At 44.7% G+C, this 25,441-nt stretch overlaps 2 protein-coding genes across 2 annotated transcripts in view; both read left to right on the top strand.

Annotated features, from left to right (window-relative positions):
- Window positions 1-5,636, top strand: part of lcp2a (lymphocyte cytosolic protein 2a) — a 221,733-nt gene extending 216,097 nt beyond the window's left edge. Inside the window, exons 19-21 of the mRNA XM_078231304.1 lie at window positions 410-484; window positions 1,229-1,384; window positions 2,119-5,636. Coding sequence (XP_078087430.1) covers window positions 410-484; window positions 1,229-1,384; window positions 2,119-2,244 — 357 coding nt within the window. The 3' untranslated portion in view covers window positions 2,245-5,636. The remainder of the gene's footprint in view (window positions 1-409; window positions 485-1,228; window positions 1,385-2,118) is intronic.
- A 16,507-nt stretch (window positions 5,637-22,143) lies between these two features.
- LOC144505260 (kazal-type serine protease inhibitor domain-containing protein 1-like) overlaps window positions 22,144-25,441 on the top strand; it is a 54,615-nt gene continuing 51,317 nt past the window's right edge. The window contains exon 1 of the mRNA XM_078231303.1: window positions 22,144-22,606. Within this exon, the coding sequence (XP_078087429.1) occupies window positions 22,144-22,606 (463 nt within the window). The remainder of the gene's footprint in view (window positions 22,607-25,441) is intronic.

Genomic DNA, 25,441 nt, shown 5'->3' with positions numbered 1-25,441 from the left:
GCTCCGGTTTCCTCCCACAGTCCAAAGATGTTCAGGTTAGGTTCATTGGCCACACTAAATTGCTCCTTAGTGTAGTTTAGAGTGATTAGTGATATAAATACATGAGGTTACAGGGATAGGGCCTGGGTAATATGTCGGAGAGTTGGTACAGACTCGATGGGCCAAATGGCTTCCTTCTGCACTGTAGAGATTCAATGATTCTATGAATGTAGTTACTGCACAAAGCAACATTTATATCAGTATACTACGCAGGATGCTTCATATTCTCTATTGTGGATGTCTCCCAGCAGATATTGAAGTTATATCACTCTCACTGGAACACATGGTGATTGTGAGTGTCTCTCGGTGACTGACCATTGATGAAGCATCAGTTCAGAAGACATTTCTCAGTCAGGTTCTTGTGTTTCAGGGTCTATCCAGGGAATGGTATGTGGGTGATATTGGTCGATCAGATGCTGAATCAGCTCTTCGAAGCATTAATGAGGTACTGAGAGTGACTGTTTCTTCAATAACACCTTCCCTGACACTAATATCAGCCTTAACCATTGTCATATGTAGAAATACTTCAATAATATAACACAAAACAGACCATTCAGTCCTTGCAGCCTGTGTTGGTGTTTTCCCTACAAGCGAGCGAATAATTATAATCGCATTTACTCACCCTGATCCCAGCTCCCTTTTTCTTCATCTGCCTCTCCAATCTAATCTGCAATGTTGACATAGTTTCTGCTTCTGCCACTAATCCTGGAACTGAATTCCACAGCACCACAACATTCTGCTCTAAACCTTTACATTTAATATTTGACCTCGCGTTCCTGTCTCTCTCACTCTCTGTCTTTCTATGTTTCCTGTCTCTCTTTGTGTCTGTCCCTCTTGTATGTGTGTCTCACTCTGTGTTTGCTGCCCTGTGTCCACCTCTCTCTGCAAAGGCTTCTGGAATCAAAAGGGAAAGTTTGCTTACGGTGACTCAAAGTGTGCTTGGCTGGTGAACACTTTGAACATTGCACAAAGTATCACAACCTTCCTGCACACCAGGTGCTAGCTCCATGTTGCAATATTATACAGTGTTTCAGAACTTGTTCACACTCTCTGCCGTAATTTTCCCGTCCCACCCGCCACTGGAATCATGCAAAGTCTGTTGACCTCAGCCGGGAATTTCCAGCCTTGGGGCAAGCAAGGCCGGGAAATCCCACCCTCTGCTTTTCAAGTTGTTCACTCTGTTTTTCAGGACGGTACTTTCTTGGTGAGAGACAGCTCTAAGAGAAGCATTCAGCAACCTTATGTCCTGATGGTACTGTATGGATATAAAGTATACAATATTCAGATCCGTTATCAGGAGGACTCAGATGTCTACTTGTTGGGAACAGGACTGAGGGGAAAGGAAGTGAGTTTAACAGTTTCTGTTTTCTTAATATTTCATTCAGAAATTAGATTTATTTTCATGTTTCCTTTTCAAGTATTTGTCCAATTCCCATTTGAATGTCACTGCTCTCATCATCATTCCAAGCAACACATTCCAATTCATAATAACTCATTGAGAAAAACATCTCTCCCCACTTTCAATCCGTGTAGTCTGGCTCCTCACTTTCCTGCCACTGGAAATATTTCCTCCATTGCAATACCTCAGCCAATCAAAGTTGACTTGTTAACCAATCGGCACACTTTCCTCCAAAAGTATGAATTGTTGAGAGAGTCTGAAATTTGGCATTCTTGCATTTGCCCTTGCAAGAGGAAAAGTCGGGGGTGGCGACGACAGCGCGACAACGACCAAGATTTAAATTGTTTCTCCCTAAAACCACTAACAGAAGAACTTGCAGTTTTGAACATCTCTATTAAATCTTCTCCTTAACTTTCTCTGCTGCAAGGAAAATGATCCCAGCTTCTCCAGTTTATAACTGAAGTTCCTCCATTCCTGGTATCACTCTCCAAGATGTCAACATCCTTTCTAAAGTGTGCCTCCCCCCCCCAAAAACTGGATATAGTACCCCAACTGAGTCCTAACCAGTGATTTATTAGATTAAAGATTAAAACACAAGGCTGCATGAATCCAATCTAGTTCCCAAGTTTTACCATTTGCAAAATGGATGTGATCACCAACCCTTCTGGTTCTTTCCACAGAACTTCAGTACAGTGACGGAGATCATCGAGTATTACACACAGACACCGCTTCTACTGATTGATGGAAAAGATCGGAGTGGAGTGCACAGGCATCAGTGTGTGTTGACATATCCTGCAGGACAATAAAAACACTGTGGCTCATTGAATTACAGGCAGCTCAGAATACAGCCTGTAGGAAACTGTCACATCCTTCAGTGGGGAAGAGAAATGTGCCTTGTCTCCTATGTGAACCACCATTACACCTCGTGTTCTCTTTGTACCAAAATGTGTCCAGAATATTACCTAACTTTTCTTCTTACTTTTCTAACAATATTAATGGTCGTCTCCCCCCCCCAGATGCACCATCGTCACACCCCCCGCCCCCTCCCGGACGCACAGTCGTCGCCCCCCCCCCCCGGACACACCATCGTCTCCCCCTCCCCCCCGACGCACCGTCATCGCCCCCCCACCAGCGCACAGTCCCTCCCCCCCGGTGCACCGTCGCCCCCTCCCCCCCCACCGAATGTACCGTCGTCACCCACCCCCCCGGATGCACCATCGTTTCTCCCCCCGGGCCGGACACACCATTGTCGCACCCCTCCCCTCCCAGACGCAATGTCATCGCCCCCCCGACACACTGTCATCACCCCGCCCCCACCTCACTAGCGCACCATCGCCCCGCCCCGACATATTGACCCCTCCAGCTTAAGGAAATGGGTTGGGATTTAATACTATCAATTTGATGCTCACCAATCAGTTAACTGAGCTTTGATTCTGGTGATTACTGTCCTCAACAAGAAAGACAAAAAAGACTTGAGAGGAACAAAATCAGCTGAGCTCAGATATATTTGAGAAGGATATCTTGCTCAGATTCACCTAAGATCCCCTCTATCTGGGCCACAATTCTCCAGGCGTCCACACCCCGCTGCCAGCGAGGACGGAGAATTAGGCACTCAGCCAAAACGCCATTCACTGCAGCGGGACCGGAGAATCCTGGCTGTGAGCAACATCGGAGAATCCGGCCCCTGGACTTTATGAGCACGGGCTAATTTGAGCCGGGTTTGGGGTTGGCCTGGAGTTTTCCAGTAAACCTTTGCTAGCTGGGATGTCCTATGCATTTGGCGACACACATTCAAGCTGTACTGCTTAATCCTGGAGCAACTTGATAGATCTGGGGTTAGCAGAGAGCCAATGGATTTAAATTGAAAAATTCAACCCATAAAATACAAAGAGAGAATATCAAAAAAGAGAGTCAAATGTTTCAACTCTGAGATAGAAGAATATTAATTAGGGATCTCATGGTCGCGTTAAAAAGAATGAGAGCTGATCTCATTGAAACATAAGGGGCTTGACAGGGAAAATGCTGAGAGGATATTTCGCCTCATGGGAGAGTCTCGGAACAGAGGGCATAGTTTCAGAATAAAGGGCACCAATTTAAGACTGAGATTAGAAGGAATTTCTTCTCTCTTGGGGTTGTGAGTCTTTGGAACACTTTGTCACAGACAGCTGTGGAGGCAGAGTCTTTGTGTATGTTTAAGGCTGAGATAGATAGAGTTTTGATCAGAGGGTATCAAGAGTTACAGTGAAAAAGCAAGAAAGTGGACATGTTGGATCAGCCATGATCCTATTAAATGGTGGAGTGGGCTTGAGGGGCCGAATGGCCTACTCCTGTTCCTATTTCTTGTGGGCATATGGGAGCCTGTACTACTCAATTTTGATGTGGAGATGTTGGCGTTGGACTGGGGTAAACATAGTAAGAAGCCTTAACAACACCAGGTTAAAGTCCAACAGGTTTATTTGGTAGCAAAAGCTGTTCCTTCGTCAGGTGGGTGGGAGTTCTGATCACAAACAGGGCACAAAGACACAAACTCAATTTACATGAATAATGATTGGAATGTGAGTCTTTACAGCTAATCAAGTCTTAAAGGTACAGACAATGTGAGTGGAGGGAGCATTAAGCACAGGTTAAAAAGATGTGTATTGTCTCCAAACAGGACAGCTAGTGAGATTTTGCACATCCAGGCAAGTTGTGGGGGTTACAGATAGTGTGATATGAACCCAATATCCCGGTTGAGGCCGTCCTCATGCATGCGGAACCTGGCTATCAGTCTCTGCTCAGCGACTCTGCGCTGTCGTGTGTTGTGAAGGCTGCCTTGCAGAACGCTTACCCGGAGATCAGAGGCTGAATGTCCTCAATTTTGAGCAGGATGCAGTACATCTTGATGCCTCCACCTAACCCCATGCCAGGACTGGTTTATCACTGCTTATACCATTGAACCATAGAAAATTACAGCTCAGAAACAGGCCTTTTGGCCCTCCTTGTCTGTGCCGAACCATTTTTTGCCTAGTCCCACTGACCTGCACTTGGACCATATCCCTCCACACCCCTCTCATGACCCCGCATTTACCACTTTATCCGGCAGCTCATTCCACACTCCCACCACTCTCTGTGTGAAGAAGCCCCCCCTAATATTCCCTTTAAACTTTTCTCCTTTCACCCTTAACCCATGCCCTCTGGTTTTTTTCTCCCCTAGCCTCAGCAGAAATACATATTACTTTGTAATACTGTCTCTTTAATATCTAATAATGCTGTTCAGCTTGTATCTTTTAAATGACAGAAAGTTCAGTGCTTGCTCTCATAGCTTCCAGCCAATCTCATTCCCCTCCTTAGCCCGTGTTGACTGTAGCTCAGTACAAGATGAACTATCAGTAGATTTGAACCAGAAGTTATGCCCTACAACCAATCCACATGTAAAAAACTGACTTTATCATCATGCATAGATATATAATCTCATATTAGAAAGAGGTATGATGGCACATTTTTTACAAAGCTGAGTTCCCAGTATGGAATCCCGGAGACCACACACTGGGAGGCTATGTCCACACTAGAAGCATATTGACCGCAGTCTGTAGGATAAGATGATATTTACCAGACCGAATGCTTATCTCTCTCACTCGCCCTGTCCCATTGTTGTTAAGAGTTTTACTATGCAGCTTTCAGTTAATTAAACAATGACTCAGAAAGGACAATCAATAGAACTTCATCAGTGTTCCTACAGCAAACACAAAAACATATCACAACAACTGGTTTCATTTATCATGTTGAATCGTGAAATAAATCATATTCAGTTTACACTTTGTACCATGAGGTTTATCTTCATTAACAGGCTGCAAAGTTTTTCTTTGAAAGACTGGATGCGCCAGTGGGATACTGCTTCAGGCATTGTCTCCATAACGCTGCAGGCTGATGGAGAGTCAGATGGAGGAGATAGAGTCTGCCTGAAATAAGGATTATATGTATAAATACTCAGTATTTCTGTCACAATGGTTAACATTTCAACATATGAAGCATCAAAAGTTGTTTTTTTTGACTTGTGAATACAATCGTCAGCCTTGCTGCTGTGCTGTAATAATCTGCAGTTGTCTTTTTGATAATGTTAAGGACATTACACACAGTCAGTCTGCTACATATATACATCAGTCTCACCAGATCATTGTCATATATAAAATAATTCTGAGAATTATAATAAACAAGAGTCTATTGCATTTCTGCTGCCTTTTAAATTGCACAAAATTTAGTGGTTTCAGATTTTCTTGATATTGTCTCCTTAACCCCTGTAGTGATCAAAATTATTCATGCACAACAGTGGTTTGTGTTTGGAGGAAAAAACATCAATCCATGAGTCTCTGTTTGCTCTTTTGGAATTCTCATTGAATTTTAAATGTCAAATGTCTGAGGAATGCACCCTGGTCTCCTCAGTTACAAAGAGAAAGATGATCGAAATCCACACTTCTGTCTGGCAACCTGGAGCCATTTTGAGAACAGTCTTTAAACTCAGTCTAAACTTTTTAAGAATGTAACCTTTGGAACAGTTTTTCCAAAATTGTGTGTATCGTAACTGTACATTGTAACATTTTCAAGCTTTGTAGTAACACGTTGCATTCTGCACAATGTGGCCATTAAACTATAGCTGCGAGGACCTATTAGGCAAGAAGTTAGAGAGCAGGAACTTGAAGAGAAGTAGAAGTGGAAGCAGAAATGCATCAAGAAGTAGGGGGATGGGGGAAAGTTGCAAAGTGTGCCTGCACTGTTTGCCCAGGCTCAATATAACCACATAATTCATGGTTGACACCAGTAACCTCAAACACACCTCCCCATTCACCATACATCTTTCCCTCTATCTCATCATCCTCTTTACAACAACAATAAAATCCACCACAAAATGCACATTCCAGTCATATAATAAAATTACCTAATATATACAAAAATAAATTAATCATCCTTGTGCATTCTCTTAGTGCCTATCTTCGCTGTGCTTTTTGTAACAGAACAGGCCCTTAGCAATCATACTAATACTTTGGAGAACAGATTGCTGGGATGTTGAAATGTTCTGGAATTCCCTTTCAGCCGTGATAACCAGATTGGTGGTGACAATCCAATGTAGTCATTGTACATGTGCATTCATGCATCAGCGTCCTTCTGTAACCTGGCCCATCAAAGTCATCACCTGACTCTTCTGGAGAACTAGTGTGCGTCCTCCCCCTCTGAAATGGCATCCTGCTGTCCTTATTTTCACCTGACTCCTACGCTTTTGTACCAGGTGTCTTACCTACTGCAGATCCCTCGTCTCCCATACTCTCTGAACTATGTGCAGTGTCCATCTCTCAGCTAACGAGTGCAAGCATGCGATGGAGTGAAGGTGTCTCTTCATTTCATTATCTTCTTCCCCTTCCTCCTCCAACAGGGATGTTTCCATTTCTTTGGGATCAGAAATATAATGCAGACAAGTGTCGGGTTGTGTTTAGGGGAGGAGAGAAAGTAAAGTGTGTGTTTTCACTATTTGCAGCCCTCTTACTCAGAAGAGGTTGAATGATGAGAGAAAGAGGCATTCAGATATCATAGACTTCACACAATGGTCTGCACTGTCTCCTCCATGAGGTTTAAACACGCAGGCATTTTTGTTCTTCTCCAATTCACTCGTGTTGTTTCATGATTTAAGCCACTTCCTCCTGTAAGGAAGAAGGAAGTGTGTCTATGACTGTCCTGCAATATCTTTGGGTCATGTCCTTGTCACGCTTGAAAAGTGTGAAGAGGAATTGTGTCCAGAATAACCAATTTATATTTCACATTGTGTTATTAATGTCTGGCAGGGGGCGGGGTGGGGAGAGAGAGCTCTACATCACCTGTGAACTTGAGGTAATATGTTCGGAGACCGCATGAAGTTTACAAGTAGACACTCTCCATTATGAGATTCTATACAATACATCCCTCTTCCTGATAACAGCTCTGAGGAGAAACTTCCAATCTAGTTTCTCAATCCGGTTCTGTAGTGATTGTGGTGTCTCAGACAGCAGAGCAGAAGAGGATCAGCTGGCTTGAGAGACCAATGGGAACCAAGCATGAGTGATCACCCCAGAGGGTGGAGTCCTCTCTCGGGCAGAATACATCTGGAAGCCTAAGCTTATACTAAGCATGTAAGGACTAGGGCAGCCGGGAAGGCTACTCCAGAGCAGACTTGGGCTGCAAACCTCTGTACATAGTTTCTCTTTATCAAGAAATACCTTTTGTTCCTAACAAAGCTTGAATTGTCTTGATGATGCTTAGAATGTCAAGACATAACAAGTTCCACTGTCTATTTTTGATGCCAGTTGCTTTTAGTTGAATTAGGATTCCTTTCATGTGAAACTTGCGCAAAAGCTTTCTGAAATTATGATTTAGCAATGTTAATGTTAGATGTGGCTCAGGGGGTAGTGTCTCTGAGTCAAATGATTGTGGGTTCAAATCCCACCTAACAGACCTGAGCATATGATCCAGGTGTAGTCTCCAGTGCAGCACTGAGGGTATGCTTGCTCAGTCAGAGGTACCTTCTTTCAATGAGATGTTAAACAGAACTTCCACCTGTCCTCTCAACTGGAATTAAAATATCATTTCAAACAAGGGCAGGAGACTTCCCCCTGGTCTTCTGGTCAATATCTATCCCTCAACCAGCATCACAGAAAGATTTGGGTCATTAACACGTTGCTATTTGTGGGAGTTTACTTTGTGGACATTGGTGCCATGTTTCTGAGATTACAATACTCAAAATACTTCATTGCCGTAAAGTGCTTTGGGGCATCTTGCAATCATTAAAGGTTCCATGTCAAAGTAAGCTTATTTGATTTGTGTGCTATTTATATGATATTTGTCTTCAGCATTTGTTGATGTTTCATGAGTAGGACCAGTTAACTCAGGTGTTTAAGTGGGGGGAGGGGGGGTGGGGTGCAGCTTCATGACACTGGCAGTATGAGTTCAGTCCTTCCAATGGTTCAGGTATTTCTTGGGATCTGCATCTATTTCCTCATTGAGATATCATGACATCACTAAGCCTTGATTAGCAACATTTGGACAATGAGGAGATTATATTGAGAAAGATATATATCTGTGTAACTGCCTCGATGTGCAAAGATTTTCATGATTTTCTTTGTACCATGAATACAGCATTAATGATGATGGCTCAGTGCAGTGTAACTTTGGTCAAATAATTTTTATTCATCTTCAGGGCGGCAGAGTGGCACAGTGGTTAGCAATGCTGCCTCTCAGTGCCATGGACCCGGTTCAATTCCAGCCTCAGGTGACTCTCTGTGTGAAGTTTGCATTTTCTCCCTGTGTCTGCGTGGGTTTCCTCTGGGTGCTCCGGCTTTCTCCCACAGTCCAAAAATGTGCAGGTTAGGTTGATTGGCTATGCTCAATTACTCATTAGAATGAGGAGATTAGCAGGGTAAATACATGGGGTTGCGGTGATAGGGCCTGGGTGGGATTGAGCAGGCTTGGTGGGTCAAATGGCCACCTTCTGCACTGTAGGAATTATATGATTCTAGGTTCCCACCTCTTGCTGAGGGCAGATGTAATGTTCCGCCAATCACTGACTGTAAGCAACAATGTTTTCACGAGTGAGTTTCATTGCTAATTATGGATGATACTCAGTGTTACAGACAGAGGTGGGATGCAAAACTGAACCCCATTATTTTCCTCATTGTCTATCCATAAGCAGAGGTGTTTTAATTTTTGAAATAGACTGTGGCATGTTTCTGCAGAGCTTGTAACATGTCCTCACAATGAGAGGCCTGAGATTCCACAAGGATGAGGGTTGAGCTTTTGTCCTGTAACTTATAGAGTCATAGAAGTTTAGAGCATGGAAACAGGCCCTTTGGCCCAACTTGTCCATGCTGCCTTTTTTTTAAAACCCCTAAGCTAATCCCAATTGCCTGCATTTGGCCCATATCCCTCTATACCCATCTTACTCATGTAACTGTCGAAATGCTTTTTAAAAGACAAGATTGTACCCGTCTCTACTACTACCTCTGACAGCTTGTTCCAGACACTCACCACCCTCTGTGTGAAAAAATTGCCCCTCTGGACACTTTTGTATCTCTCCCCTCTCACTTTAAACCTATGCCCTCTAGTTTTAGACTCCCCTACCTTTGGGAAAAGATATTGACTATCTAGCTGATCTCATTATTTTATAGACCTCTATAAGTTCACCCCTCAGCCTTCTATCTCCAAAGAAAAAAGTCCCAGTCTATCCAGCCTCTCCTTGTAACTCAAACCATCAAGTCCCGGTAGCATCCTAGTAAATCTCTTCTGCACTCTTTCTAGTTTAATAATATCCTTTCTATAATAGGGTGACCAGAACTGTACACAGTATTCCAAGTGTGGCCTTACCAATGTCTTGTACAACTTCAACAAGACGTCCCAACTACTGTATTCAATGTTCCGACCGATGAAACCAAGCATGCTGAATGCCTTCTTCACCACTCTGTCCACCTGTGACTCCACTTTCAAGGAGCTATGAACATGTACCCCTAGATCTCTTTGTTCTGTAACTCTCCCCAATGCCCTACCATTAACTGAGTAAGTCCTGCCCTTAAAACACCTCTGCTTACGGATAGACAATGAGGAAAATAATGGGGTTCAGTTTTGCATCCCATCCCTTCTGTAACACTGAGTATCATCTATAGTTAGCAATGAAACTCACTCGTGAAAACTTCTGTGGGAAATTTCCAGAAACTGTCATCAACCTGTGTATCATTTAACCTGTTGCACCTATCTTTTGGTTCGGCAAGGTGCACTTTTTAAATAAGCAAAAAGGTAAGATTTTATTTAAACAGTTAATGATCTCTTGCCTTAGGGACATAACATCAGTAAGGTACCAACCTTTTCTGAGGTATCTGGCCACAAGTCCACTTGGTCAGGAGTGTGCCCTGCATGTGTCACACATCTAGTTAGTGCCCACCTGCAGAGCCATAACCTGCTTGCTAGGATTGTCTCTTCCATCATTCCTGACTTAATGCTGACGTCCTCTATCAACATGATACTCTGACTGAGGTTACTCATCAGCCGAGGTCAGGTACCAGGGTATGTCCACTGGTGTGAAGTGCCAGCTACTTTGAGGACACTGTGAGGCACAAAGGAACTTCACATACATTCAAAACCAGAGAGGACAGCTTACAATGCCTCAGATGGACCAGTCCTGTTACAAAACTCCTCCATATGTTTCTATAAACAAAACCAACAAATCAGAATGTGAAGGAAAATCTCAGCAGGTCTGGCAGCACCTGTAAGGAGAGCCTACGGCCATATTAGTCTGAAAACGTTTTCTCCCCTTACAGATGCTGCCAGGCCTGCTGAGATTTTCCAGCATTTTCTCTTTTGGTTTCAGATTCCAGCATCCCTGGTAATTTGCTTTTAAATCAGAATGTGATCCTCCCACTAGCCACTAATCTAAACACATACTGCCTGCTCTCAATGCACAAAACTGCATTATTTTAAATACAGTACACCTTGTTTACATTACACATCATTGATGTGGATGGGGCATTAAGCTGGATGGCACTCAGCCTCAGACTAAACTGGCCTAAACCACCAGGTGGTGGTACAGGACCACACACAGCTCCAGCTCATATTCAACAGTGAAGAGTTACATCCATAATTCAGCCATCGAAACACCTGTGCATATCCACGACATGAGTAAACATCATGGTGCTTCCCATTGGTTGAGAGGAGAAAAAGGTCAGCCATGCTTTCTTCTTATGGTTACCCCCAGCCCCCTCCTTTCCCCCAGAGAGAGCCTGTGAGTGGATTTCAGGTCTGGACAAGGCCAGATTTCGCAATTGAGTAACCTGACGATCACCACAGGATCCTGCTTCCTGCAATCCCACCTCTCCACTCATCGCTCTCTCTCTCTTTTTGACCTGCTCAGCAGCTCCCACTTCCCCCCTACACACTTGCTTCTCTCTTTATCTCCTTAACATTTATCTCAATTTCCTTTTCGCTGTTGTATTCTTCTCTCCCTCTCTATCCTGCCACAATCACACCCTTTAGTTGTGCTCAGTAAATTGCACAGGGCAAACATTCCAAATCAAGTGCCCAGGAAAAAGTCCATTTGAGCTGTGAGTTGGGGACTGGGTGAGGTTGGGATAGTTGCTCTGTCTAACCTCTCCATTGTCCTCAGAGTAAAGCTCCCTCTACACTGTCTGTACAAACTCTCCCAGGACAGGTACAGCACAGGGTTAGATACTGAATAAAGCTCCCTCTCCATTGTTCCCATCAAACATTCCCAGGACAGGTACAGCACGGTTTTCCCCAGAAATGTTCTATGGAGGAAGTGTCTGAATGAGGGAGGAATTAATTTTTGTTGGATATTTACACCAATGGATGGGATGAGGGCTATTTTCTGTAAGAACCTTACCAGGGTAGAGTCAGAGGAGGGAACCTCAGTTTTGTCAGACTCTTAGCTGCAGAGGAGTGAGTCTCATGGTGTTTCAATACGGAATGAATGATAAAGCGTCGAGTGTGACGGTTAACGTTGATGAAAATCACAGTGAATAAGTGAGAAAGGAAAGATAGAGAAATGGAGACATTCACTGAGAGATCTCTATTGTTTTCTGGCCCATGTGGGTGCAAATTCTTCCACTGATATAGGGGTTGAGGCGAATGAGGAGCAGAGCCAATAGAAATGAATTGGAGGCTATCAGGTTGTGTCAAACCTGGATTAAGTGTGCACAGATTCCAAGCAAAGGTCCCTTATTTTATTGGACATAATAAAATGTGACACAGAGAGTGAGTCATTCCCCGCTGGTTTACAATTCTCATTTTGTCAGATTAGTTGTGCTTATTTCATTCACCATATTAGTTTTGTGCACTGATATGTTTTGACAAGGCAGATTGACCTGGCTCCAGGGCCTAGCATAGCCTAGTTCTTTGTGTTAATTGTGTTGCTGCTTATCTAATGTGTTCTGTACAGAGTAAAATGTTCTCTCCAGTAAGTGCATTAATGTTGTGATGAACACGAGTAAACGCATCCAGGATTGGCTCCAGTATTGCATTTCTCCAGTGAGTGCAGTTCTCAGTCCCGCAGGATAAGCTGAGCAGGTGATCTCAGTTGGTATGTGACTGAACAATTATAATCATGGCCCATTAGGTTAGAATGGGGAAATTCAGCTAAATTTCCCATTCCTCAGAGTAAGAGGCGAGGATTCTGGGATGAATAACTCACCTCTTGAACTCGGGTGAATTCGATGTTTACGGGTGAGCTCGGTGAACTCCTTTCCGGGTGAGTTTACTGTTTTATTATCCTCAATTATTGGTCCATCCGTCTATTTAAACATTCACTCTCTCAATTGCTGACACACTACCTTTGCGCTGCAGCAAAACACCAAGGCTCCTTCAACTGCACCTCGAAGGACAAATGCAGCAGATGCATGAGAACACAACCAACTGCTAGTTCACCTCCAAACCACTCATCATTCTGCCTTACAATATGGAGCAAAGCCTGTCTTCATGGGGATTGAAGACAGGCTTTTCAATCCTGTCAAACCTCAGGAATGGCAAAATTGCAAACAATGTACATAGCTTTCAATGCACTTCAATGGTTCCAGCAAATTCTGGCACAGTACCTGTACATGACAGTTGGGGGAGCCTCTGAGCAATGTTGTGTTTCAGTGAAGATTTCAGAATCATTTGAGCTGCTTGTTAGATCCCAGAATAATAAATATTTCACCACACAAAATGCCTGGATTGCAACTCTCTTTAAAACAATGCAGCATAGGCAAGGAGACAAGATGCTGTGACAGGATTCCTGTCTAAATCAACACACTCAGCAGTGTCCAAAACCCTGGGGAAAGAGAGTAAAAAACACTGATGGGTGGGTGATAGCAGGTGCATGATGCAAAGCACAGGTAAGCGGAAACGCTAATAAGGAAGTCAGAAAAGGCTGATTCCGTTGTATTGTCATTCCTTCACTGTTGCTGGGTCAAAATCCTGGAACTCCCTCCCTAACAGCACTGTGGGTGTGCCTACACTGCATGGACTACGGTTTAAGAAGGCAGCTCACTACCACCTTCTCAAGGGTAATTATGGATGGACAATAAATGCTGGCGACATCAATACTCTGTGAAAGAAATTTTAAAATCCTCACTGCTCACACTCATACTGAATGCTCTCTGATACTCAGGCAGCAAGCTGAGTTTGAACCCATGAGATTCAATTGAAAATATTTAATTAAGTTGACTTATTCATTGAGTCAAATAATGCAGACAATCAGCCAGCTTAAACATGTGAAGCTTTTGCCTTGCGGGGTTATTCTGAAATTACTTAAAGATGTTTCTTGCAGGGTTTTTTTTAGCCAAAATGTTAATCTTCTTATAACTTTTGTGACCTTTGGCCCTTGAAGGTCATTATTTCTGCTGATCATGTTCTGAGTCGAACGAGCCACCAACGCTAAAACCATAGGAGGCTAAGAATCCAGTCAAAGTGTCAGTTTATCAGACTCTGCTTCAGTTGGATGGGGAGCCAAGTGCAGGGATTGAGTTCTCTGCTGGTATTAGCAAATTCCTGATTTCAGCTGATCATTGCCAAATCCCAATTTGCTGTTCACTCATGGAGTGCCTGCACAGCCAGTCTGTGCAAGTCTGGTTGTTAGGATCCTTCTCCTGAGCAGTTCTGCATACTCAGCTTGCTGTTTACCGTGTCCTCTCAGTTGGACTTGTGCCACATAGAGACTGGAGAGTTCTCGACACTGTGTGCTTGTCAAAGGTGGGTGCTTTTCTTCTCTCTTTTCCCCATTCCCCCCTTTGCTAATGGAGATGTATTCATGAGGAGATCACTGGTGAGGGCTGAACTGTGTCCACCTCTGAGATATTGCATTCCCACCTTGCAACAACATTGAACTGTGGCCTGGTCAAACTGGATTTACACAAGAGTGCAGATATTCTCCAATATTTCTGAGGAGGTATTTTGGATGGGCCTCATTCCCCCTGTTGTTTTGACAGAATAATTTGATGTGGCAGTGACAGAATACATGGTGGCTATGATAATGAAAACGTTATACTACCGGGCAGGATACAACCTGGTAGGGGAGAGAGTGGTGAGGCATGAGGATAATGGGGGAGGGGGTAGTGGGGAGGAGGTGATTGGGGAGGGTTTCTGAGGGGTGGAGAGAAAAATGGGCTAAAAAATGGCAAATGGAATTTAACGCAGACAAGTGTGAGATATTGCACATTGGAAGGACAAACCAAAGTAGAACGTACAGGGTAAATGGTAGGACTCTGAAGAGTGCAGTTGAACAGAGGGATCTGGGAATACAGGTACAAAATTCCCTAAAAGTGACGTCACAGGTGGTTAGGGTCGTAAAGTGTGCCTTTGGTACATTGGCCTTTATAAATCGGAGTATTGAGTATAAAAGTTGGAGTGTCATGGTAAGGTTATATAAGGCATTGGTGAGGCCGAATTTGGAGTTGTGTACAGTTTTGGTCACCTAGTTACAGGAAGGATGTAAATAAGGTTGAAAGAGTGCAGAGAAGGTTCACAAGGATGTTGCCGGGACTTGAGAAGCTGAGTTACAGAGAGGGATTGAATAGGTTGGGACTTTATTCCCTGGAGCGTAGAAGATTGAGGGGAGATTTGATAGAGGTGTATAAAATTTTGATGGGTATAGATAGAGTGAATGCAAGCAGGCTTTTTCCGCTGAGGCTAGGGGAGAAAAAAACCCAGAGGGCATGGGTTAAGGGTGAAAGGAGAAAAGTTTAAAGGGAATATTAGAGAGGGGCTTCTTCACGCAGAGAGTGGTGGGAGTGTGGAGATGCACTGCCGGATAAAGTGGTAAATGCGGGGTCACTTTTAACATTTAAGAAAAACTTGGACGGGTTCATGGATGAGAGGGGTGTGGAGGGATATGGTCCAAGTGCAGGTCAGTGGGACTAGGCAAAAAATGTTTCGGCACAGACAAGAAGGGCCAAAAGGCCTGTTTCTGAGCTGTAATTTTCTATGGTTCTATGAGAGTGGTTGATGGGGAGGGAAGGGGTTAATGGTATGTGGGATGATGGGGAAAGGGGCGACGGGGTTGAGGGTGAAGGGGTTGAGGGTGATAGATGGTCATTTTTGGAGATCTTGAGTTAAGTGGCAGAGCAGATCTTAAATTTTTCAATCACTTATGTCCTCCTAACCTAACCCTGGTTAGATCACATTTGGAGTATTGTGTACAGTTCTGGTCACCAAACTACCAGAAGCTTTGGAGAGAGTGCAAAGAAGGTTCACAAGCATGTTGTCTGATCTCGAGGGTGTTGACTATGAGGAAAGGTTGAATAACCTAGAATTGTTTTCACTGGAAAGACAGAGGCTGAGGGGAGACCTAATAGAGGTCCACCCATAGACAGGGTGGATAGTCAGGGGCTTTTCCCAAGGGTGGAAGAATAAATTACAAGGGAGCACAAGTTCAAGGTGAGAGGGGGAAAGTTTAAGGGAGATGTGTGGGGGAAGTTTTTCACGCAGAGAGTTGTGGCGCCTTGAAATGTGCTGCCAGAGGAGGTGGTGGAACCAGACACATTAGCAGCATTTAAGTGGCATCTGGATGGGTACATGAATAGGGTGGGAATAAAGGGATACGGACCGAGTAAGGGCAGAAGGTTTTTTTTAGTTTAGTTAGGGCATCATGATCAGCACAGGCTTGGAGGGCCGAAGGGCCTGTTCCTGTACTGTATTTTACTTTGTCCTTTGGACCCAAGAGCCACCTAAGAAATAAAAACAAAAATGCAGCCCATCATGAGAAGTCCTTGGCAGGTCGGATCAAGGAAAACCCCAAGCTTTTAACTCTTATGTGAGGAATAAAAGAATGACCAGGGTGAGGTTGGGGCCGGTCAAGGATGGCAGTGGGAATTTGTGCATGGAGTCAGAAGAGATAGGAGAGGTGATGAATGAATACTTTTCTTCGGTGTTCACCAAGGAGAGAGGCCATGTTTTTGAGGAAGAGAGGGTGTCACAGGCTGATAGGCTGGAGGAGGTAAATGTTCGGAGGGAAGATGTACTAGCAATTTTGAAGAAACTGAAAGTTGATAAGTCCCCTGGGCCTGATGAAATATATCCGAGGAGTCTTTGGGAGGCAAGGGATGAGATAGCAGAGCCTTTGGCTTTGATCTTTGCGTCCTCACTGTCCACGGGGGTGGTGCCAGAGGACTGGAGAGTGGCGAATGTGGTTCCTCTGTTTAAGAAAGGGAATAGAAATGACCCTGGTAATTATAGGCCGGTTAGTCTTACTTCGGTGGTCGGTAAGTTGATGGAAAAGGTCCTCAGGGATAGGATTTACGACCATTTAGAAAGATGCAGCTTAATCCGGGATAGTCAGCACGGATTTGTGAAGGGCAAGTCTTGCCTCACAAATTTGATAGAATTTTTTGAGGAGGTAACTAAGTATGTAGATGAAGGTAGTGCAGTTGATGTCATATACATGGATTTTAGTAAGGCGTTTGATAAAGTCCCCCATGGTCGGCTTATGAAGAAAGTAAGGATGTGTGGGATAGAGGGAAGTTTGGCCGATTGGATAGGTAACTGGCTATCTAACAGAAGACAGAGGGTGGTGGTGGATGGAAAATTTTCAGACTGGAAACCGGTTACCAGCGGAGTGCCACAGGGATCAGTGCTTGGTCCTCTGCTATTTGTCATTTTTATAAATGACTTGGAGGAGGGGGCTGAAGGGTGGATCAGTAAATTTGCTGATGACACCAAGATTGGTGGAGTAGTGGATGAGGTGGAGGGCTGTTGTAGGCTGCAAAGAGATATAGATAGGATGCAGAGCTGGGCTGAAAAATGGCAAATGGAGTTTAACCCTGACAAATGCGAGGTGATTAATTTTGGTAGGACAAATTTAAATGTTGATTACAGGGTCAAAGGTAGGGTTCTGAAGAATGTGGAGGAACAGAGAGATCTTGGGGTTCATATCCATAGATCTCTGAAGGTTGCCACTCAAGTGGATAGAGCCATGAAGAAGGCCTATAGTGTGTTGGCGTTCATTAACAGGGGGTTTGAGTTTAAGAGCCGTGGGGTTATGCTGCAACTGTACAGGACCTTGGTGAGACCACATTTGGAATATTGTGTGCAATTCTGCTCACCTCACTATAAAAAGGATGTGGAGACACTGGAAAGAGTGCAAAGGAGATTTACCAGGATGCTGCCTGGTTTGGAGGGTAGGTCTTATGAGGAAAGGTTGAGGGAACTTGGGCTTTTCTCTTTGGAGCGGAGGAGGTTGAGAGGAGACTTGATAGAGGTTTATAAGATGATGAGGGGGATAGATAGAGTGAACGTTCAAAGACTATTTCCTCGGGTGAATGGAGTGGTAACTAGGGGGCATAACTATAGGGTTCATGGTGGGAGATATAGGAAGGATGTCCGAGGTAGGCTTTTTACTCAGAGAGTGGTTGGGGTGTGGAATGGACTGCCTGCAGTGATAGTGGAGTCAGAAACTTTAGGAACATTTAAGAAGCTATTGGATAGGCACATGGAGCACTTCGGGATGACAGGGAGGAAATAGCTTGATCTGGGTTTCAGATAAAGCTCGGCACAACAACGTGGGCCGAAGGGCCTGTTCTGTGCTGTACTGTTCTATGTTCTATGTTCTATCATGCTTGTAGCTTTAATTTATATTTATCTTTCATTAAGAATGAAAGAACATAATATCCACCTCAGCACTAAGGCCGAGGTTTTATAATCCTAATCCAAACATAGCCCACTTACTTTAATTGTCGGTGATATAATAGGAGAAGCTATGTCTAAATGTATTCATATTGTTTAAAGATAAAATACTTTACACACTTGTCCCTCCAATAGATATATGGCACTACATAAAACCAAAAGAATAATGACCCTTGCCAGATGTGGCTTGTCCAGATCAGTCACTGTTTTGCATATGATGTGGGAATAGAGCATTTATCCATTTTATGATGCTTTCTCAGTTTAACTGGACTTATGTATACACCTCAAAAGAGCATATACATTAATCAGCTTTGAAACGTCTTTGTTGGAATGTCTTGACCACATTATCCTATTGTCAAGAAAGAGCAGCAAAATATATCATCCTGAGAAGGTAGAAATCTGTAGCTGTTCATTCTTTCTCTTAGAGTTAATGCATTAAAGTGGCCGGGCTTTGAGTTTTACCAATCCAGTACGTTCCTGTTTGAAAAACTGAGAGCATGCAGGAACTTTTTAACATTTGTACGTTTTTAGCAAGACAAATAATATACAAATAGAATATCTACCCATAGTCATTGTGTTAAAATGGGTATTACACACCACATTGTGCCAAAAGCATCGTTAATTAACAGAGCCACCCATCCACCTTTTCCTAGTTTCCTATCCTTTCAGGGTGAAAAAGTTAAAGCCAGGAACACCCACCTTCCCCTAATTCTGTCACTCACCCAACTCCCAGCACTCTTATTCAAAGTTGTATTCCAGTGCTAAACTGCACTAAGAGGTCTGTATTTATATACTCTTAAACTAAAGATCTATCTTGGCTCCAGGTGCAGAGAAAACTAGTTTAAGCTAGTTTCTTTAGTTAAATAACGTAACTGCTCTTCAGTGGAGTGCTAATGTATCCTTGCTTAAGCCTGGATGAAAATTAGAATTTAAACGGTATACTTCATGTTAAATGTCAAATACAAACAAAACTAGATTTTTAGAAAGAGATTCAGATTCCATCACTCATCCAACTCTCGCCACTCTTGTTCAAAGTTGCACTCCAGTGGGACCTTATCCTTCATTATATGCATTCAAGTTGTTGCTGAAATACAACTGAAAATAATTAAATCTTACGTCCTTAGTCTGTCTAAACCAGGCAAACAACCTGTTATTGTCACTATATCATTGAATTACAAATTTTGACTGATTAACTTTCTACAAGTAGTATTTTTTAGGGGATCATGATTGGCATAGCCTTGGAGGGCCGGAGGGCCTGTTCCTGTGCTGTACTTTTCTTTGTTCCATCCCCACTCACCCTCTCCCTGGGCCTCCACTCACCCTCTCCCTGCGCCCCCTCTCACCCTCTCCCTGCGCCCCCTCTCACCCTCTCCCTGCGCCCCCACTCACCCTCTCCCTGCGCCCCCACTCACCCTCTCCCTGCACCCCCTCTCACCCTCTCCCTGCGCCCCCACTCACCCTCTCCCTGTGCCCCCACTCACCCTCTCCCTGCGCCCCCTCTCACCCACTCCCTGCGCCCCCTCTCACCCTCTCCCTGCGCCCCCACTCACCCTCTCCCTGCGCCCCCTCTCACCCTCTCCCTGCGCCCCCCTCTCCCTGCGCCCCCACTCACCCTCTCCCTGCGCCTCTACATTCATTTGTTCCCTTGCTCCATTCTTCTCCTACCCCTCCCCTCCTGCCAATAGAAGTTTTTGGGACTCAGTGTATGAGGAGTTGAACAGCCGCACAGTGAGCATTGCAGACTATCCAACTACAGGAAGCCTCTTCAGAACTGAGCTCGATTCTGGCCTTACCCATCTTCCATACACATTGTTATTCCAGCAAGGACTGTCAGGAGCAGGAGTCAGCTTACTGCTCTGAAACCCCTGGGCCACTAACAGTAGTTCATTTGGACTTTTTCTGAAACCTTTCCTCTCTCATCCTGATGGGGATTATGACCTGGGTGACCCCGAACCACTTCAGGAAATTTACTTGGCAGTTAGATAGACTTCCTCATGGATCTGAACTGTGCTGTTTTTGAAAGACTTGTACAATAGAGTCAATTATTCTGTTTGAAGATTATGATTAAAAGACCTCGGGAGGTGGGATGGGATTGGGTGGGATTGCGGGTTCGACACAATCAATCTTCAGCTTCAGATCATGGCCTCGGGTCGGCATGGAGATTATGGGATGAGTATTTGTGGTAGGAGCGTCCTCATTCCCAAAAGGTCTGGGATCCTTGACAGGAAAGATCTCAAAATTCAGGAGTTCTGGATAATGGAAAGTTTTGATGTGGAGATGCCGGCGTTGGACTTGGGTAAACACAGTAAGAAGTTTAACAACACCAGGTTAAAGTCCAACAGGTTGGCCGAGGAAGGCTCCGAAAGCTTGTGTGGCTTTTGCTACCAAATAAACCTGTTGGACTTTAACTTGGTGTTGTTAAACTTCTGAATGGAAAGTTTGACAGAGGTTTGGCGGGTGCATTCCGGGATTGGGTCATCGGTTGTCTTGGAAGTGCTTGAGGCTGATATCTTGAGAAAAGAGTGAAAGATTTTACACCTCTTCAGACTTTAGTGAGTGCACACCTCACAACATAGAACATAGAACATAGAACAGTACAGCACAGAACAGGCCCTTCGGCCCATGATGTTGTGCCGAGCTTTATCTGAAACCAAGATCAAGCTATCCCACTCCCTATCATCCTGGTGTGCTCCATGTGCCTATCCAATAACCGCTTAAATGTTCCTAAAGTGTCTCACTCCACTATCACTGCAGGCAGTCCATTCCACACCCCAACCACTCTCTGCGTAAAGAACCTACCTCTGATATCCTTCCTATATCTCCCACCATGAACCCTATAGTTATGCCCCCCTTGTAATCGCTCCATCCACCCGAGGAAATAGTCTTTGAACGTTTGTTCTTTGTTGTTCTTTGTTCTTTGTTCACTCTATCTATCCCCTTCATCATTTTATAAACCTCTATTAAGTCTCCCTCAGCCTCCTCCGCTCCAGAGAGAACAGCCCTAGCTCCCTCAACCTTTCCTCATAAGACCTACCCTCCAAACCAGGCACCATCCTGGTAAATCTCCTCTGCACTCTTTCCAGCGCTTCCACATCCTTCTTATAGTGAGGTGACCAGAACTGCACACAATATTCCAAATGTGGTCTCACCAAGGTCCTGTACAGTTGCAGCATAACCCCACGGCTCTTAAACTCCAACCCCCTGTTAATAAAAGCTAACACACTATAGGCCTTCTTCACAGCTCTATCCACTTGAGTGGCAACCTTTAGAGATCTGTGGATACGGACCCCAAGATCTCTCTGTTCCTCCACAGTCAACAATAAAGGTTTTTTAAAATATAGTGGGGCGAGGGTCAGGGGGATGGATGCTGGGTAGGGTAAGTATTGTTTAAGTTCAGCAAAGATTGGCCAGAGAAGTTCCACTTGGTGTCACAGTGAGATCACCAATTACTCCAGATGTATTAAACTAAATTAAAGGTCACCAGATAATTATTTCCATGGTTAACAAATCAGGACTCAGCTAGAAATCTCTTCTTTGTAAAACTCAATGAAATTCCAGTTTTTTTCCATCAAGTTCCATCTGAGTGCTCTGCCTGTCCTGTGACAGGGTGTGTGAGTGAGAGTGCGGGAGGGATTTGGCAGGCACTCACAGCTCTGTAACTGAGAGAAGGAAAAGGTTCTGACACACACAGGCAGACTCTTCAGTGTGCTTAGTACCAGCTCCCTGCTCCTCACAGCCTGTCTGACTGAGTAGCACCTACTTTGTGCCAGCTCCCCTCAGGATTGCAACGAGGGCAAACAATTCCTTCACAAAGCTATCATGTGTGCATCATAAAGCCCTCGAAACTTAGCTTAAAGTTGAGTTGAGAGCTTTTTTTCATCAGTTTGATCACATTCTTCCAATGTATGTGGGCCAGTGATTATTTACACTGCAAGGATTTATTTTATTTATGCTTCAACATTTTATCTTTTTTAAAGAATGAAAATATCTGGAGCTTGGCTCTTTGGATATATTGGATCTTGATTCCCTCATATTCCAGTCTGGCAATGAATTCCGTGCTCACTGCTGCCGTGATGTTCCTGTCGGTACAAGTGACACAGGCTCTTCCCAGCCTTTACCACAGGGGCTGGCTGCGGCTCCTGCAGGAGGGAGATGGCTGTGGGGTGTGCCAGGCTGAGCTGTGCCCCAAGCCGCTGGGGTGTATGGCAGGGACAGTGCTGGACAAGTGCGACTGCTGCCCTGAGTGCGGCAACGCCGAGGGGCAAATCTGCGACCTTGGCAACACCAGCCACTTCTACGGAAGGTGTGGAGAGGACCTGGACTGTGTGCTGGATACCAATGCTGCCTTCTTTGGGGAGATCCCAGAACCGCAATGTACATGCAAATCCCAGGAAAGTGTGTGTGGATCTGATGGAAAGACTTACAACAACATCTGCACGTTCAAAGAAGTGTTTTACAGCAACAGTGAAGGCAATCTCAACATTAAACACAGAGGACCCTGTGAGACAGGTAACCATTTGATAGTTTCAGTACCTATATTGCCTGCTGTGCTTTTACACAGGGAGTTCTTCAGGATTGTTTACAACACATGCATTTAGTTCCTGCATGACAATACTGCCAAACATTGATATCGGTATCCTCTGTTGGACATGATTGTACAGAGTGTTAGTGTGTCATTCACAATGCACATAAAGAATCAGCACATACATGTGTGCATCATAAAGCCCTCGAAACTTGGCTTAAAGTTGTGTTGAGAGCTTTTTTTCATCAGAGGCAAGGGATGAGATAGCAGAGCCTTTGGATTGATCTTTGCGTCCTCACTGTCCACAGGGGTGGTGCCAGAGGACTGGAGAGTGGCGAATGTGGTTCCTCTGTTTAAGAAAGGGAATAGAAATGACGCTGGTAATTATAGGCCGGTTAGTCTTACTTCGGTGGCCGGTAAGTTGATGGAAAAGGTCCTCAGGGATAGGATTTACGACCATTTAGAAAGATGCAGCTTAATCCGGGATAGTCAGCACGGATTTGTGAAGGGCAAGTCTTGCCTCACAAATTTGATAGAATTTTTTGAGGAGGTAACTAAGTATGTAGATGAAGGTAGTGCAGTTGATGTCATATACATGGATTTTAGTAAGGCGTTTGATAAAGTCCCCCATGGTCGGCTTATGAAGAAAGTAAGGATGTGTGGGATAGAGGGAGGTTTGGCCGATTGGATAGGTAACTGGCTATCTAACAGAAGGCAGAGCGTGGTGGTGGATGGAAAATTTTCGGACTGGAAACTGGTTACCAGCGGAGTGCCACAGGGATCAGTGCTTGGTCCTCTGCTATTTGTCATTTTTATAAATGACTTGGAGGAGGGGGCTGAAGGGTGGATCAGTAAATTTGCTGATGACACCAAGATTGGTGGAGTAGTGGATGAGGTGGAGGGCTGTTGTAGGCTGCAAAGAGATATAGATAGGATGCAGAGCTGGGCTGAAAAATGGCAAATGGAGTTTAACCCTGACAAATGCGAGGTGATTAATTTTGGTAGGACAAATTTAAATGTTGATTACAGGGTCAAAGGTAGGGTTCTGAAGAATGTGGAGGAACAGAGAGATCTTGGGGTTCATATCCATAGATCTCTGAAGGTTGCCACTCAAGTGGATAGAGCCATGAAGAAGGCCTATAGTGTGTTGGCGTTCATTAACAGGGGGTTTGAGTTTAAGAGCCGTGGGGTTATGCTGCAACTGTACAGGACCTTGGTGAGACCACATTTGGAATATTGTGTGCAATTCTGCTCACCTCACTATAAAAAGGATGTGGAGACACTGGAAAGAGTGCAAAGGAGATTTACCAGGATGCTGCCTGGTTTGGAGGGTAGGTCTTATGAGGAAAGGTTGAGGGAACTTGGGCTTTTCTCTTTGGAGCGGAGGAGGTTGAGAGGAGACTTGATAGAGGTTTATAAGATGATGAGGGGGATAGATAGAGTGAACGTTCAAAGACTATTTCCTCGGGTGAATGGAGTGGTAACTAGGGGGCATAACTATAGGGTTCATGGTGGGAGATATAGGAAGGATGTCCGAGATAGGTTTTTTACTCAGAGAGTGGTTGGGGTGTGGAATGGACTGCCTGCAGTGATAGTGGAGTCAGAAACTTTAGGAACATTTAAGAAGCTATTGGATAGGCACATGGAGTACTTCGGGATGACAGGGAGGAAATAGCTTGATCTGGGTTTCAGACAAAGCTCGGCACAACAACGTGGGCCGAAGGGCCTGTTCTGTGCTGTACTGTTCTATGTTCTATGTTCTATACACAAGCATGTTATTTACTGCAAAAAGTAATGTAAAGGAATACTGAAATTCAATCAATTCCTATAATGTTCATGGATCATTGAAATGCTCAGTAAAAGGTGCATACCAAAGAAGGAGTGACCACGTTACACAATATTACACCTCACTTGGTTTAATAGAGAGCACTGGGTATTACAGCTCACTAGCCTAAGCTTACAGGTGGAGCTGAGAGACCTGAACATCACCCCCCCACCCCCCGCCCCTACCACCACCCCATGGACATCGAGCAACCCCCATCATTGGCAGCTGTGTAAACCCCCTCCCCTTGCCCCCCCCTTGGCAACATGGGTCACCGGCATCAGGGCATCCAGACTCTCCCGATGAGAGCCCTGTCACAATCCCCACCGCGGCTCTCACACTCCGCCCCCCCCCCCCCCACCCACTTTGCCAATCACCTACTTGCACTCTCCCCTGTTTCCGATCACCTGTTTTTGCCTCCCCACTGTTGACAGTCAGCCCACCCCTGCCTCCCCCCAGGTCATAGCCCCAGCGCCACATGTCATTAATATTTAAATCGGCTTCGTGTCATTTTTGGGAGTGAAGCTGATCACACCGGCAAAACACAGGATGGTTTTCAGCACAGGACCGGTTCATGACTGATGCAAAACACAGGGGCGGCACGGTGGCACAGTGGTTAGCACTGCTGCTTCACAGCTCCAGGGACCTGGGTTCGATTCCCGGCTTGGGTCACTGTCTGTGCGGAGTTTGCACATTCTCTTCGTGTCTGCGTGTGTTTCCTCCGGGTGCTCCGGTTTCCTCCCACAGTCCAAAGATGTGCGGGTTAGGTTGATTGGCCATGCTAAAATTGCCCTTAGTGTCCTGGGGTGCGTAGGTCAGAGGGATATGGGGGTAGGGTCTGGCTGGGATTGTGGTCGGTGCAGACCCGATGGGCCGAATGGCCTTTCTCTGTGTTGTAGGGTTCCTAAGAAAAGCCTCGTGTGTAATCTTTCCGACTCACTACGCTGATGGATTAGCGTAGCGGGATGGAAAGGTTGTGTCCATTGCCTCATTAGCAGTT

Source organism: Mustelus asterias, chromosome 16 (assembly GCF_964213995.1).
Source record: "Mustelus asterias chromosome 16, sMusAst1.hap1.1, whole genome shotgun sequence".
Taxonomy (NCBI): domain Eukaryota; kingdom Metazoa; phylum Chordata; class Chondrichthyes; order Carcharhiniformes; family Triakidae; genus Mustelus; species Mustelus asterias.
Note: the sequence above shows the minus strand (reverse complement) of the source record. Positions and strands in the feature narration are given on the sequence as shown.